The sequence below is a fragment of the Thalassophryne amazonica genome, chromosome 2 (assembly GCF_902500255.1).
Source record: "Thalassophryne amazonica chromosome 2, fThaAma1.1, whole genome shotgun sequence".
Lineage (NCBI taxonomy): Eukaryota > Metazoa > Chordata > Actinopteri > Batrachoidiformes > Batrachoididae > Thalassophryne > Thalassophryne amazonica.
In genome coordinates this window covers 33,683,561-33,700,873 of record NC_047104.1, presented here as the reverse complement: position 1 = coordinate 33,700,873, position 17,313 = coordinate 33,683,561, and the positions used below count along the sequence as shown (strand labels likewise).

Genomic DNA, 17,313 nt, shown 5'->3' with positions numbered 1-17,313 from the left:
GCGCGAATCAATGGAGACCTACATCCGGGACTCTTTAGCGGCCGGGCTAATCCAAAATTCTTCATCCCTGTTAGGTGCAGGTTTCTTTTTTGTGGGCAAGAAGGATGGCGGACTCCGTCCATGCATTGATTATAGAGGGCTGAACAAGATCACGGTTCGCAACCGATACCCGTTACCTCTATTGGATTCAGTGTTCACGCCCCTGCATGGAGCCACAATTTTCACGAAATTGGATCTCAGGAATGCTTATCATCTGGTTCGGATACGGAAGGGAGACGAATGGAAGACGGCATTTAACACACCTTTAGGTCACTTTGAGTACCTGATCATGCCGTTCGGCCTCACCAACGCCCCCGCGACGTTCCAAGCTTTGGTTAACGACGTTCTGCGGGATTTCCTGCACTGATTCGTCTTCGTATATCTAGACGATATCCTCATCTTCTCCCCGGACTCTGAGACTCATGTTAAGCATGTCCGTCAGGTCCTGCAGCGGTTGTTGGAGAACCGGCTGTTTGTGAAGGGCGAGAAGTGTGAGTTCCACCGCACTTCTTTGTCCTTCCTGGGGTTTATCATCTCCTCCAACTCTGTCGCACCCGATCCGGCTAAGGTAGCGGCGGTGAGAGATTGGCCCCAACTGGTAAATCGTAGGAAACTGCAACAGTTCCTAGGGTTCATCAATTTTTACAGGAGGTTCATTAAGGGCTATAGTCAGGTTGTTGGTCCCGTTACTGCCCTGACCTCCACAAAAGTCCCCTTCACCTGGTCGGATCAATGCGAAGCCGCATTTAGGGAGTTGAAACACCGGTTTTCAACTGCACCAGTTCTGGTGCAGCCCGATCCTAGTCGCCAGTTTATTGTTGAAGTGGATGCCTCTGACTCAGGGATAGGAGGCGTGCTGTCCCAGAGCAGGGAGTCCGATAGTGTTCTCCACCCTTGTGCTTAGTTCTCCCGCAGGGTAACCCCCGCTGAGCGGAACTATGACGTTGGCAATCGGGAACTACTGGCGGTGAAAGAGGCCCTTAAGGAGTGGAGACATCTGTTGGAGGGAGCTGTGGTCCCATTTGTGGTTCTCACTGATCATCAGAACCTGGAATACATCCAGACCACTAAGTGTCTGAACCCCAGACAAGCCCGATGGTCACTGTTCTTCGGACGCTTCACCTTCAAGATCACGTACCGCCCCGGGACCAAAAACCTCAGGTCTGATGCCCTGTCCCGGGTGCATGAAGAGGAAGTTGAAGCAAAGCTGTTGGACCCACCTGACACCATCATACCGGAATCCACTATCATCGCCACCCTCACGTGGGACATGGAGGAAGTGGTCAGTGAGGCCCTGATGCGACACCCTGATCCCGGAGGTGGACCATCCAACAGGCTGTACGTCTCACCAGACGCTCGGACTGCCATATTGGACTTCTGTCATGGTTCCAAGCTCTCCTGCCATCCGGGGGTGCGAAGAACCATGGCAGTGGTCCGGCAGCGGTTCTGGTGGGCGGCAGTCGAAGCCGACACCCGGGACTACGTCTGGGCCTGTACCATCTGTGCAAGGGGCAAGGCAGTTCACCAGCCCGAGAAGGGTCTCCTCCAGCCGTTACCCGTGCCTCATCGCCCCTGGTCCCACATTGGCCTGGACTTCGTCAAGGGCCTCCCTGCGTCCCAGGGAATGACTGTCATCTTGACGATAGTGGACCGGTTTTCCAAGGCAGCCCACTTCGTGGCCCTCCTTAAGCTCCCGACTGCCCAGGAGGCTGCAGACCTCCTGGTCTACCACGTCATGCGTCTGCATGGTATCCCCACTGACACTGTATCAGACTGTGGTTCTCAGTTCTCCTCGCAAGTCTGGAGGAGTTTCTGTAGGGAGCTGGGGGCCACGGCGAGCCTGTTGTCCAGGTACCACCCCCAGTCCAACAGCCAAGCAGAGCGGGCCAACCAGGACTTGGAGTATGCCTTGAGGTGTGTTACCTCCACGCACCCGACAGCCAGGAGTCAACATCTGGCCTGGATCCAGTATGCCCATAACAGCCAGATTACATTGTCTACCGGCCTCTCCCCCTTTGAGGTCTGTTTGGGGTACCAGCCCCCATTGTTTCCTGCCATGGAGGGAGAGGTCGAGGTGCCCTCGGTCCAGGCCCACAACCGGAGATGCCGCCGGGTGTGGAAGACAGCCCGCTCTGCTCTCTTGAGGGCCCGGATGCGGGCTAAGGTCCATGCAGACCGCCAACGAGCCCGGGCCCCAGCTTATCAGCCCGGGCAGGAGGTTTGGCTGTCTACAAAAAACATAGCTCTGCATACGGACTCCCCAAAGCTTACTGACCGGTTCATCGGACCATTCAAAATCCTTAAGGTCATCAGCCCCGCCGCAGTGAAGCTCCAGCTCCCAGCTTCACTGCGGATACATCCGGTGTTTCATGTCTCAAAAATAAAACCATACCACACTTCAGACCTCTGCATCCCCAGACCGGTGCCGCCTTCTGCCCGCATCATTGACGGCAAACCAGCTTGGACTGTAAGAATACTCCTTGATGTACGTCGGAGGGGTCGGGGGTACCATTACCTGGTAGACTGGGAGGGATATGGCCCAGAAGAATGCTCTTGGGTGAAGAGGAGCTTCATCTTGGATCCCACCCTCCTGGCGGAATTCTACCAGCAGCACCCTGACAAGCCAGGTCGGGCGCCAGGAGGTGCCCGTTGGGGGGGGGGTCCTGTTGTGTGGGCTGTCGAAGAGGAGGTACTGCTGGCCCACCACCAGAGGGCGCCCTGCCTGTTAGCAGGTTTCAGGCACCAGAGGGTGCAGTGGCCAGGCCAAATCCATCAGGTGCAACGGAGGCTGTTAGCAGCTGTCACTCATCACCACTATCCATAAAAGCCTGGGAGAGACACCATAACTCTGCCGAGTTATCTGCTTACGTTTCAGGTAAACCAACTCAGCCGTTTTGTGCCATACGCACATGTTTTTGCTTCTGAACTCTTTGCAGTCGTAACCTTGTGTATACTGGCAGCTTGGAGCTGGTTTTGTGGAAGTTTGGAGGAGCTGGCGTTTCCACTGCTCACTTTCCTAAGTATTACATTAGGCACTGCACGTACTCAGTTTTCCTGCTCTCTGGGAGTGGAGGATTTTCCCTCAGGAAGGAACTGTGTTTTAACTGACTGTTTGCTGGGTGTACACACACCCACCTTAACCTGTGTTTGTTCCTGCCAGCAGTCCTGGGTCTGACAGCTGGAGCGGTGGCCACCTGGGGATTCAGGACTTGGCGCCTCTGGTGTGTTGCAGGTCTCCGTTGGCAGTGGAACTTCATGGGTCCCGGCTTTTCTCTGGATAGGCGTCTCCTACCCTCGGGCCTGCCCACGCGGCACCATTTTGTAATTGACTGTCTAAAGCATATTTGGGTTTTTGTGCACATTTGCAGAATAAATTGTTATTTATTCGGAAATCCTATTGGCCGTTCATTTATGCCCCCTGGCGTGGGTCCGTGTACTTCACTTTCCCAACAAACCATCTGGTACCTGTGGAACCACAGCGCACCACTGCTGTGGAATAAATAAAAAATAAAAACCATCTGGTACCTGTGGAACCAAGTTGCCCCTCTCCTGTGGAATAAATAAAAAAAATAAAACTATCTTGTACTTGTGTAACCACATCGTGCTACTGCTGTGGAATAAATAAAAAATAAAAACCATCTGGTACCTGTGTAACCACATCGCGCCGCTGCTGTGGAATAAAAAATAAAAAGCATCTGGTACCTGTGGAACCACATTGCCCCTCTCCTGTGGAATAAATAAGAACTAAAAACCATCTGGTACCTGTGTAACCACATCGCGCCGCTGCTGTGGAATAAATAAAAAATAAAAACCATCTGATACCTGTGTAACCACATTGCGCTACTGCTGTGGAATAAATAAAAAATAAAAACCATCTGGTACCTGTGGAACCACATTGCGCCGCTGCTGTGGAATAAATAAAAAATAAAAACCAGCTGGTACCTGTGGAACCACATCGCGCCACTGCTGTGGAATAAAAAAGAAAAAAAAACACACATACCACCCATGGGATTCATACCTGGACTTTACTGATTGCCAGCCCGAAACTTTACCACTGCACTAATGTTGTTGGCCTGTAAACAGTGGGGGAAAATGCCTGAAATCAACAAAGAGACACCATAAAAAACCCTCTTATCAAGTATGATCTGTCTGTTCCTCTGTAGATGACCCATGGTCACAGACGTACAGTCATGAAATGACATTAATGAAGCAGTGCGCTGTTATCATGTCCACATCTACTGGTCCGGTGTGTCCATTCACCCCGGTGCGCATGTCCATGTGGAACAGAGCTCACATGGGTTGATGTGGCAGTCAGATCGCCCACTGCATGTTATGATCTGATGGTCCATTGTCACCTTGGGCAGCCTGTCAATATGCACGCTGTGGGTGGATACACCCAGCGCACACACCAACACACCGTCTGTACATCCATATATCACCAGTGCCCCGCCCCCACATGTTTATGGATGGGGTGGAGAGCGCAAAACGTGCGATTCACACACACAACACATATGTGTGTGGGGAAGGGGAGCCGACACTCTGGCGCCTCACATGTGTGTTGCTGTTTTGCAAAGCCACACTTGTGGGGCACTTAGGCAAATTTCACATCAAGCTTGACAATGACTGTCTGCTGACTGCTGTCGTGATGATAGTGCGACTGGCCACACATTTTCTAAGTGCCACACAAGTGGTGTTAAGGTGTTTGTGTGTGTCAGCTGGAATTTGGCTGACACCTGCCGCAAGAGCATTCGATGGGCTCGCACAGCGCACACTCTGTCTTTCAACCGCTGGTGTGCGCAAATAGTGGTAGCAACAGGTGTGCGAGGCGTTCAAGGCAGCTACAAATTTACATATTTTGCATACAATTCCTGCTTCATGCACATTTCATGTGCTCTTCGACCAAATTCGCACTGTGTGAAGAGATCCTTACAATGGATTTGTCATCTTCATTCAGTTGCATTAACACAGTTTAATGAGTATACTAACTGAATTAACACCACAATCCTCATGCTGCGGAACAAGTCAAAGTATGTACTGTGTTATTATATTTGGTCTCCAAATTAAAATGACATACAATGGTTGGCTGAAAACTACACAACATATTTTAAGTGAAGGTGTGGAAACAGTAGCTTTAGGAAAACCAGTGTGTATGCAGATGATACATTGCTTTAAACAACTACTGAGTGTTTTAATGAGGTTCAGATATTTATGTTTAGAGTACTTTATTTTCTGGAACATGTAAAATATGTTAGCATAATGGACTACATGGCAGTAATAAAAGTGCAGTGCACTAACATCACGCATTAAACAGCTAATTAAAAAAAAAAAACTAAATCGAAGGGCATGATATTTTATTGGTGTTTTCAATGTTGTAGGCCATCTGGCGATTTCTTTTTCCCAGACTGCATCAAATTACATCCAGTATGTTGTTCCTCACACTTTTATTTGTCCATCTTGCTCATTTTTGAAATTTAAGAGTCCTTATGCTACACACCACAAGCTGAGGCCTTCCTGCAAAAAACAAAACAAAACAAAACAAAACACATATACATGTTACTGTGGGCAAACAATACATGCCCATCTGACAATGTCTTGTCCAAACTGTGACAAATAACATCCATGCCACGCTTATTTGTATATCTTGATCATTTTTGTAATTTAAAGCCTGTATGTTTGGCAATAGCACAGGCTGCGGTGTGTGCATGTGAGTTCCTGTTCATTGTTCAACTCACCTCTGAGAAAACACTGTGTTACATAGTTACAATGGCACAGTGCATGCACAAACTGTTAAGACCATGCATAGAAAAATGTTTCAAAAGTGGCATGCATACATTGTCGGAAGATGTATAGATAGTGTATATGGCAGTAATTTATACATATATTTTTTATTTATATTGGAAGATGTTTCTCTCTCTCTCTTTTTCATCAATTAATTGTTGAGGCAAGTAGCACAGAGATATGGCTGTGGGATAATGAGTATGGATCACCAAGGGGCCTGTGTGACAGGTGACGGAGCTAGTTAGAGAGGATTGGATGCTGATGGTCAGGTCAGCTGTCTTACCATGGCCTGCTGCTTCTCTGCTCTCTCATTTGCCTCATCCAGCTGCTTCTGCAAGGCTGCCTGGAGGGACTTCATCTCCTCTCTATCAAGTCAGAGCGAAGTGAGAAACACTGCATTAACACATCATCTGCACACTCTCACAGCCCTACCATGGGCATATTTTCTGTAATATAGTACTGTTCTTTGCAACACTGGTCTGTATGAAGTAATTTTCACTCTTTTCATGTTAACTCATGTTGAAAAAAAATCATATGTGATTATATCAGTATGAGGCAGTTTCAAAGAGAATACAGTGAAATACTGTTACTGTTATTGTTTTAAAAGTGCAAAAATAAAGATGGAATATGAAAATATATGTCCTAGAGTTCAAGCATTAAATTGTTTGAAAAATAAGAACATTTTCTTGTATATGTATATTTTCTTGTGTATTCGTAACACAACCAGGGCCTTAAGGTCTACAGACCAGCTTTTACTGGAAGTCCCAAGAACCAGGTATAAGCATTGGGGTGATCAAGCTTTTTCTGTTGCTGGGCCTAGACTCTGGAACAAACTTCCCCCTGACATGAGAACCATGACAGACTTTGATCTTTTTAAAGCTCGACTCAAAACTCGTTTGTTCAGACTGGCTTTTGATACTTATTAAGCAGTGATGGTATATTTATTTATTTATGTATTTATTTATTTTGCATTTTATTTTTTGAATGTTAACTGTTTATGCACACTGTCTTTTCCTTGTTTGATTTTAATGGAAACCACTTTGTGCACCTTGTGTGTTGTAAAAGGGCTTTATAAATAAAATTTGATTGATTGATTGATTGATTGATTTCTTCACTGTAGCAGTTTTACAGATTAGCTAATAAGGAGAGAAACATCTGTTCTGTCCCATGAGCCATGATGTGCAGTTTTTATTATGTTGGTCAACAAGTTACATGTTGTGCGATATTTCAAAATTTTTGGCTTTGGCAGAGGTATGTGCCCTGATAAAGGTCCTTCTCCCTCCAGCCATTTCCTAAAATTTATCTCGTGCTAGGTCCTGGAGTCAGGTTATTAAAAGACAGTCCAGATGTCTTTCTCCCAACTTCATCCTGGAGCTGTTCTTGGTGGACCCCACAGGTCAGTTAAGATATGTAAGCCCTCCAGGTCTACCCCAGGATACCTGCACATTTGGACATGCCCGGAAGACCTTCACATGGAGGCATCCAGGGGACATCCTAATGAGAAGCCTGAAGCAACTCAGCAGGCTTCTTTCAGCACACAGGAACAGCAGTTCCATGCTGAACTACTTTCTGAGGTTAAAACTCCTCAACCTCTCTCTGTGAAGGTGAGTGTATATGCATATTGCATTAATGTTTATAGAATTTCATATACAGCCCAAAATTCAAAACAATAGTTGAATACTAGATTGTAGGTCAAATCCGTCTGCTACTCTCTGGATTCCATTTTACCCTCAATTATGAACAAGACCTGAAGTCACTTTATCCTTGGCTGAGTTTTTAGGGTAAGTGTTCACGTGGTGCCAGGTAAAAATGACTACTGCGGTCAGTGCTGTGTAAACACTATCTCACCCAGGACTAGCGGCCTCACATCGAGGAACCCAGTCCGTAAGGAGAGCAGAATAAACAATGTGACACATCAGTTATCTGGAGGCTTCGGAGCAATTAATATAACTACATCAATAATTACATGTTTATAGACTTATTGCTACATAGGAAAAAAAAATCAGTTTGCTTTGTTAAACATGTACAACTACTGCCATTTTACATGGAACTGTTCAGGTGCAGCCTGAATTTACACAAAGCCACCAATGAGGGAACTCATGAGCTGCAACTGTGCCAAAAAGGGAGGTCTGCAAAGCTATTTGAGATACAGTTCAGCAGCCAATCATATACAAGGTCTCTTAGATAATAAACCGACCCTTTTATTTATTTATTTTTAACTATATGGATTTGAATGACATGCGATTACACCAATCATGCTTGAACCCTCGTGCACATGCGTGAGTTTTTTCACGCGTGTCGGTGACGTCATTTCCCTGTGGGCAGGCCTTGAGTGAGATGTGGTCCCGCCCTCTCGGCTGAATTCCTTTGTTTCACACGCTGCTCGAGACGGCGCGCGTTGCTTTATCAAAATTTTTTCTGGACCTGTGAGGAATATCCGAGTGGACACTATTCGAGAAATTAAGCTGGTTTTCTGTGAAAAGTTTAACGGCTGATGAGAGATTATGGGGTGTTTCTGTCGGTGTAAGGACTTCCCACGGAGCGGGACGTCCTGCAGCGCTTCCAGGCGCTGTCGTCGGCCTGTTTCGAGCTGATACCATCCTAATTTAAGGCTTAATTCACCCAGGACATCGTGAGAGAACAGAGAAGATTCAGAAGAGGCCGGCATGAGGAATTGATGCGGACATTCCACTGTTTAAGGACATTTTTTTAATGAAAGACGTATGCGCAAATTCGCCGAGTCGTTTCCGTGACGACTCGGCGAATCTGTGTGCGCCGCAACAGGAAAAACACCTCCGTGTTGAAAACCATTTGTAGAATTCAGGCGGCTTTTAATGGCTTTCAACAAGTGAGTAACTGAGAAATTGTTTAACAGCTTGGGCATGTTCCAACTTGCCCGTTAAGATTTTCAACGGAGGTGTTTTTCCTGCCGCGACCCCCCGCGGTCGGGTCTGGCCCGACATGCGACTCTGCCCGCACGTTCTTTCATTACAAAATGACCGTTAACAATGGAATGTCCGAATAAACTCCTCATGCCGACTTCTTCTGAAAGTTCTCTGTTCTCTGACGACTTACTGCGTCAACAGAGCCTGAAATGTGGAAGTTTTCAACTTGAAACGGCGAGACGCTGCCGCCTCGAAGCGCAGATCACCTTCAGGCGCCGTGGACCGTCCTTAAAGCTACACTACCAGACCAAAATCTCTCATCAGCCGTTAAAATTTTTACCGAAAACCAGCTGAATTTATTGAATGGTGTCCACTCAGTTGTGCCTTACAGTTTTGAAAAAATTTTTATCAAACAAAGCAACAGTCTCTGAGCCATTCCTAAACAATGAAAAAAATCGACGAGCGGGTGGACGACTCCTCACTCAAAGCCTGCCCACAGGCGAATGACGTAACCGACAGGCGTGAAAAAACTCTCGCATGCCCACGAGGGTTCAAGCATGTCTGATGTAATCACACGTGATTCAAATCCATATGGTTTTTGAAAAAATAATAAGGTCGGATACTTTTCTAATAGACCTCGTATATACCCGTCCGCACGTCTTTCATTAAAAAAATCTCCTTTAACAGTGGAATATCTGAAACCGACTTCTTCTGAAACTTCTCTGTTCTCTCACGACGTCCTGGATCAATAGAGCCTGAAATGTGGAGGTTTTCAGCTTGAACAGGCTGACGACGGCGGCTGAGAGCGCTGAGCGACGTCTCGCACCGTGGGAAGTCCTTAAAGCGACAGAATCACCTCAAAATCTCTCATCAGCTGTTAAAATTTTCACTGAAAACCAGCTTAATCTTTTGAACCGTGTCCACTTCGATGTGTCTCACAGGTTTAGAAAAAATTTTGATCAAACAACGCGCCAGTCTCTCAGCAACTTCTCAGACAAAGGAATTCCGACGAGGGGCTGGACGACTCCTCCCACAAGGAGTGCTCACAGGCGAATGACGTCACCGACAGGCGTAGAAAAACTCACGCATGCGCACGAGGGTTCAAGCATGTCTGACGTAAAAACATATGAATGAAATCCATATAGTTTTTGAAAAAAATAAAAAGGACCGTTACTTTATTGACAGCCCTCGTATGTCACACCTTTTTTATTCTGCATTATCAGCTCTTTAATTTGGGATTTTTGTGCATTGTTGTTTATTGGCATGTATTATATTATTGTTAGAGTTTATTTTGATTCATGCTTTCATTCCATTCAACAAATTTGTGATTTGTCAGTATGCAAGTCGCACCAGAGTAGAAGTTGTAGGACCTTGCAAACTACAAAAAAAAAAAAAAAAAAAAGCATACACTGTCCTCCCAAAGTAATGGAACCTGTGGAATTTCACAAATTTTAATTTGTTTATGCCATTTCAAATACAAAAAGTACAAAAAATTAAAAAATGAACATTTCTAAAATTTTCATCTTTAAACTGAAAGCAAAACTCTACACCTTCATATAAATTAATTAAAAATATAAGAGCCAATATGATGGGTTGTAAGTAATGAATGCTATGGTATAATACCTGTAAATAATCTGTTTTGTTGCCCGTTTTCTTCAGACAAGTCAGGAGATGGATACATGAACATTTCTAAGTCACTGATTATGCCTTGGACTTCATTTGCATCAATTATGAATAAATGCAAACAGCATGGCACTCTATGGTATTTCTGTATAGGGTAGAAAGTTCTCAAAAACTGAGTGACTGTGCAAAAGAAGGAGAAGAGTGAGGAAAGCCACCAAGACACCCAGACAACCCAAAAGAAGCCATAGGCTTCTATGTCAGTGATTGAAAAAATTGTACATAGCTCATGTATTGCATTTTGTATCCCCAGTTATTACAAGTGGTTAGTGCACTTGGTTTCAGTGCAGGAGGATCCATGGTTCAAACCCCACTCCTGCCACATTTCTCCATTTAATGTGGAGATGTGTCAGGAAGGGCATCCGGTGTAAAACCTGTGCCAAATCAGCATGCAGATCCACCGTGGATCTGCAGTGGCAACCCTGAGTGAAAACAAGGCAGCAGCCAAAGGGACTTACTTACATATCCTTGCGATGTTTCTAAGCATCAATACTTTGACTTGTTCAGCGAATAAATTATACTCAGTATAAACTAAAACCAAGGGCATTCAAAAAGAAATGGTACCACATGTTTCCCTTTAAAAAATGATTTCTGTTAATGGAAAATGTGTACTGGGCTCAAACACTGAAATGGCTTTTGTGATCTTTAAAATTAAAATGAAGTTAAAGAACAGATCACCAGGTTATTCTCATTTATACAACCCCTGGCAAAAATTATGGAATCACCGGCCTCGGAGGATGTTCATTCAGTTGTTTAATTTTGTAGAAAAAAAGCAGATCACAGACATGACACAAAACTAAAGTCACTTCAAATGGCAACTTTCTGGCTTTAAGAAACACTATAAGAAATCAAGAAAAAAGATTGTGGCAGTCAGTAACTGTTACTTTTTTAGACCAAGCAGAGGAAAAAAATATGGAATCACTCAATTTTGAGGAAAAAATTATGGAATCACCCTGTAAATTTTCATCCCCAAAACTAACACCTGCATCAAATCACATCTGCTCGTTGATATTGACCCTATGCCATGACATTGACCCTATGTGTCTTTTTGCAAGGAATGTTTTCACAGTTTTTGCTCTATGGCAAGATGCATTATCATCTTGAAAAATGATTTCATCATCCCCAAACATCCTTTCAATTGTCCAAAATATCAACGTAAACTTGTGCATTTATTGATGATGTAATGACAGCCATCTCCCCAGTGCCTTTACCTGACATGCAGCCCCATATCATCAATGACTGTGGAAATTTACATGTTCTCTTCAGGCAGTCATCTTTATAAATCTGTTTAGGTGTTAATGATGGCTTTCGTTTAGCTTTTCTGTATGTAAATCCCATTTCCTTTAGGCGGTTTCTTACAGTTCTGTGACAGACATTGACTCCAGTTTCCTCCCATCCGTTCCTCATTTGTTTTGTTGTGCATTTTTCGATTTTTGAGACATATTGCTTTAGGTTTTCTGTCTTGACGCTTTGATGTCTTCCTTGTTCTACCAGTATGTTTGCCTTTAACAACCTTCCCATGTTGTTTGTATTTGGTCCAGAGTTTAGACACAGCTGACTGAACAACCAACATCTTTTGCAACATTGCGTGATGATTTACCCTCTTTAAAGAGTTTGATAATCCTCTCCTTTGTTTCAACTGACATCTCTCGTGTTGGAGCCATGATTCATGTCAGTCCACTTGGTGCAACAGCTCTCCAAGGTGTGATCACTCCTTTTTAGATGCAGACTAATGAGCAGATCTGATTTGATGCAGGTGTTAGTTTTGGGGATGAAAATTTACAGGGTGATTCCATAATTTATTCCTCAGAATTGAGTGATTCCATATTTTTTTCCTCTGCTTGGTCTAAAAAAGTAACCGTTACTGACTGCCACAATCTTTTTTTCTTGATTTCTTATAGTGTTTCTTAAAGCCAGAAAGTTGCCATTTGAAATGACTTTAGTTTTGTGTCATGTCTGTGATCTGCTTTTTTCTACAAAATTAAACAACTGAATGAACATCCTCTGAGGCCGGTGATTCCATAATTTTTGCCAGGGGTTGTAGTTTTGAATTTGATACTTCAGAATTCTGTGTTACTGGGGAAAGCCAGTGTTACTGGGGAAATGTTTTCTATTTTTCATGCCACTGAGTTTGTCTCTTGGCACAAGTTCAGACGTGGAAATGTTTTTTTTTTTCACAAAGACCAGCCATACACCCTTGCATTTCATTTCTATTCCAAATTCCTGCATCCAAAACATTGTTCAACTAAAATATATTTCCCAAAGAGCCAGGAAAGCACACACTAGGTATATCTCAATGTCACATTGTCATCTTACAATGAGTGATGACAGGCTGATGATACTTGCCGTCACAGCTGAATTTACTGTAACTTTTGAAATGCTATATTTGTGCTTCCGGCAGTGATGGTGCATATAGTATAGTAATTTTTCTTTGTGGTAGAGTGTGATCTGTAGAAAATCATTTTTGGAAAGCAATCAAATCACTGTTGGGATTTCCATTAAAAAAAAAGACTTGCATATCTGAATCACCAGAGCCAGCTAGTAAACACACTATGCAGAAATGCAAGTCCAAAGGTGGATTAATAAGACCTTTACATCCCATCACACCTAACATGAATGAGGCTGAATCCCAGCCAATTGACAATTCGAACCACACTCGGCAAGTGTCAAGGTGCATTCAGAAATGTTGGACAGCAATCGCAGAGCAGTCGAACGGGTGGGGCACAGTTGTGCGGCCACCCCAAATGTCGAAATCCCTGTCACACTAGAGGATGAATGAACCTAAATCCAACCGAATCAAAATTCGACCAGCATTCAGCCAAAGCCGCAGAGCAATGGAACACCTTGGACAGCTATCTGAGTGCACTCCAAAAAGTTGGCACATTTACGTGGGCAGGCCGAATGTAGGGCAATGCTCTCCACTGTCGAGGTGCATTTGAAGTGACAAAAGCTTGTGTGGCGGTCGAAGTGTAGTCTGATTGCCTTCTAAATGTGTCAATAGTGTCAAAACAGCATTCAAAACCATTTCATCCCATACAAGGGTAATTCGTCATGGTCAGGCACAGCAAATAATGGTGGCAAATCCCAATTATGGCATGGATGAGCCATATGTGCACCTCCACTGGATCCCGCTCAGGGAGAGCAAACAAAATATTGTTGTGTGCAATGTGTGTGGCATGCATTCATCTTGTGAACCAGATATGAACATTGCACAATTAAACCGAAAGCACCGTGTGTCACTGTGGGTCAATGCGTCTCACAGCCACAGTGCAGCATGCACATCTGGATGGGCTGTTATATGCATAATAAACATTATATTACAGATACATTGGCATTCCTTCCCATAGGTTAGATAATGTATGTAAAATAATATCATCATAGTTGTAACACAACGTGCAGGTGTGCTGTGCCATGCTGCTGCCCCCATGGCAAGTCAATGCGTGGCACAGGCTCAGCACGGTGCACCACAACTCAGCTGAACGGGATGTGACAGCTGTAATACACCAATAATGACATGAGCACCATGTACCTCTGTAAGAGGAATGACAGGGCAACTGGTTTGCCAGGCCTTCACAAAATAAATAAAAATAAAACCTCACCTTTGGAACAGCCCCACATGCGTGTCACAGCACAGGGCAGACACCAGCAGCAGCTGCAGCCTATGATGACCACCGTCCCATCCTACCAGCACCGTGAGCTGCTAAAATCAGCTTTCAAATGCTTCGTCCACCACAAAATATAATTCCCATATGGCACGATGCCCAGCTGCATGCCATGGCATGTAACACGTGATCACAATCTCCACACAGTCCAAAGCATTGACTAATTACCAGGGCACACACATCAACCACAGTGTTGTCAGGTCACTGACCTCATATCCTGGAGAGAGGAAAGGCATGGGGCTCTCTCATCTGATCTAACCGCTGTGTGTTTGTCAGCACTGATCACCAGACCACTCTCCGGGTCTTGCGCAAGGTTCCCTCATCTGAAAGAACTGCTACATGTGAATGAGGCTGAATCAAATGATGGCTCAGCTGCATGTGTGTGTGCTCATAACAGTTGATCGCACCATGTCCTGCTGTCCACTAAACAACTGATAGAGAGATGAGATAGATTATAGAGCATGCGGGGGGAGGAGGGGCGTGGCCGCCGATGCATTAATGTCAAGACTTGCCTTACCTCTCCTCTGGTTTCCGTATTTTATCCAATATATGGGCTGATGTATGTCATACAGGGTCCACTGGTCATGGGTTTACTGCAATGCACTGGTGTTGCTATTACCAGTAATAACAGCTGTGGGTGTGCATGCCAGTGATCAGATGTCTATAATAATCTAATCACACACATCACATATACTACAGTGATGCAATAGTCAGGGGACCCTGGTTTACATGTAATCAGTCCATAGGTTGGATGTCATCTGAAACCCAGCAGTGAGACAGAGCAGGTCTTCAAAAGAGCAGACCACAGCGCTCACTCTTCCAGCCCCCCCCCATCCCCTTTGCTTGCCACCTTCCCAGACTTCGGTGGCAATTGGACCACACACGCATGACATTTGATGTGCATTCTGGAGTTGCTGCACTCCGAATGTGCGCAAATCCATCAAGGCAGCTTTGGTCCACAATTGCACATGGCTGGCTGATTATTTATCCCTCGCAACTGCTGCTCAAATTTTGGCATTTTTTGTCCTTTTAGGATGATTTGGCATAATTTGTGCTCATTCATGCTAAGTGTGATGGGGCCTTTCACAACATTGCAGCTCACATTGCTATGTAGGCAACATTTAGCCCAGCATTTCCTTTACTGTTTTAGCTTGATGACATATCATTGGTGAGAGATTATTGATTGCATATGAAGATAATGCAAAGTTTTGAACATCAGTCAAGCTGATATTTTAGAGAGCATGCAGGCCAGAGTGACTGCTAATCATTAACAGTTTCCTTATGCACATTAATCAGCCAATCTTAATTACTAAAGTACTCTAAGTAAACACATTTCCAGATCGCTTGCAGAAAGCTATGGCCACCAAAATCAGACACCTGTTTTTTTTTTTTTTTTCTTCTTCCTTTTCCCCATTGCATAAATGTAAATATTTTGATAATTTTGTGGGTATCTGGTGTTGGCCTGATCCTGTTGAAGGAAAGTCAAACAAATAGGATACACAGAAAAAAAAAGTGGAGTCGTGGTTCCATGAGGGACTGTATATTTAAAAGAGAAATACAAGTGCACAATCTGAGAGAGTGAAAAGCTTATGAAAAGCCACTTCTAACAGGACTTTGACCATGAAAAATTTTTCCAAGGTAAAGATTGGCAAAATTGGAAACTAGTGCCAACATCCTCTTTTACACTGTGTTCCATGAAGGGCACATCCAGTCTGGACAAACTGATCAGGCAAGCTGGCTCTGTGGTTGGCATGAACTCTCTGGTGACGGTGGCAGAGAACATTGGACAAAATGCTGGACATTATGGATGATGCCAGTCACCCTTTGATCACTGTCGTCAGCAACCAGAGGAGCCTCTTCAGCCACAGACTGCTCCTACCCAAGTGCAGGACCAACAGACTGAAAATCTCCTTTGTCCCTCAGGCCATCAGACTGTACAACTCCTCAGTCAGGGGGAGGAGTAGTAACAAGAAGACAGAGGATGGAAAGGAAAGGAACAGTAGTAGCCAGTAAGCTAGTAGTTGGTTGTATTTCTGGTATTTATATTTGTATTTACATTTTGCAAATTGGTTTTTTATTATTATTATTATGATTATTATTACTCTGTGTGCTACTATACAATTCTGCTGGAACTTCAATTTCCCTGAAGGAGTCTTCCCAAGGGATGTGTGTGTACGCGCATGCATGCATGTGTGCGTGCGCATGTGCGTAGGTGTGTGTGTGTGTGTGTGTGTGTGTGTGTGTGTGTGTGTGTGTGTGTGTGTGTGTGTGTGTGTGTGTGTGTGTGTGTGCAGAGTGCAATGGTACCAAATGTATGGAACCAAATTTGCACTCTAAATGGAACCAAACTGCACTCTAAATGCAATGCAACACAAATACGATGAATAGTCCATGTCACGTGACATACAGCACACCAATCAAATGACAAGGATCCATTCAGCCATTATATAATACCATATCAATAGCAATGGTCTTGAATTATCTAACAACACATTGTACTAACATGAGCAAGAACTGGGCATGTGCACATGAAGGCCAGTGAGGTCAACTCACCCTCAACTAAACTATTCATACTGACATCACATATTATACTACAGCTGTAACTTGAAGTTTTATCTACACTGAACAAAAATATAAATGCAACATGTTTGTTTTTGCTCCCATTTTTCATGAGCTGAACTCAAAGATTTAAAACATTTTCTGTATACACACACACAAAAAAAAAAATTCTCTCAAATATTAGAAGAGGAAGAGCCTTTATTGTCATTGCACATGTATACAACGAAATTTATCCTGTGCATTTAACCTATCCTAATTAGAGTAAGACACAATCCAACCACTAGGCGTCATGGGCAGCCAAAGTCTGGTGACCAACTCCAGATGTAGAGACACTGCCTTGGTCAAGGGCAGAGAAAGAAGAAGACCCTAAATAAGCATGTTTTGATTGTGGAAGGAAACCTGAGTGCCCAGAGGAAACCCACACAGACACAGGTGCAATATGCAAACTCCACACAGAAAGGGAGGGAAACGATTCCTTGACCTTCTTGCTGTGAGGTACCAGTGCTTACCATTAAGCCACCATGCCATGTTCACAAATCTGTCTAAATCTGTTAGTGAGGACTTCTCTTCTGCTGAGATAATTTATCCCACCTCGCAGGTGTGGCATATCAAGATGCTGATTAGACAGCATGATTATTGCACAGGTGTGCCTTAGGCTGGCCAAAATAAAAGGCCACTCTAAAATGTTCAGTTTTATCACACAGCACAAT

The 17,313-nt window shown here is 44.2% G+C and overlaps 1 protein-coding gene across 1 annotated transcript in view; it reads right to left on the bottom strand.

The window, feature by feature from the left end:
* luzp2 (leucine zipper protein 2) overlaps window positions 1-17,313 on the bottom strand; it is a 712,019-nt gene that overhangs the window by 310,347 nt on the left and 384,359 nt on the right. Inside the window, exon 4 of the mRNA XM_034184813.1 lies at window positions 6,101-6,182. Coding sequence (XP_034040704.1) covers window positions 6,101-6,182 — 82 coding nt within the window. The remainder of the gene's footprint in view (window positions 1-6,100; window positions 6,183-17,313) is intronic.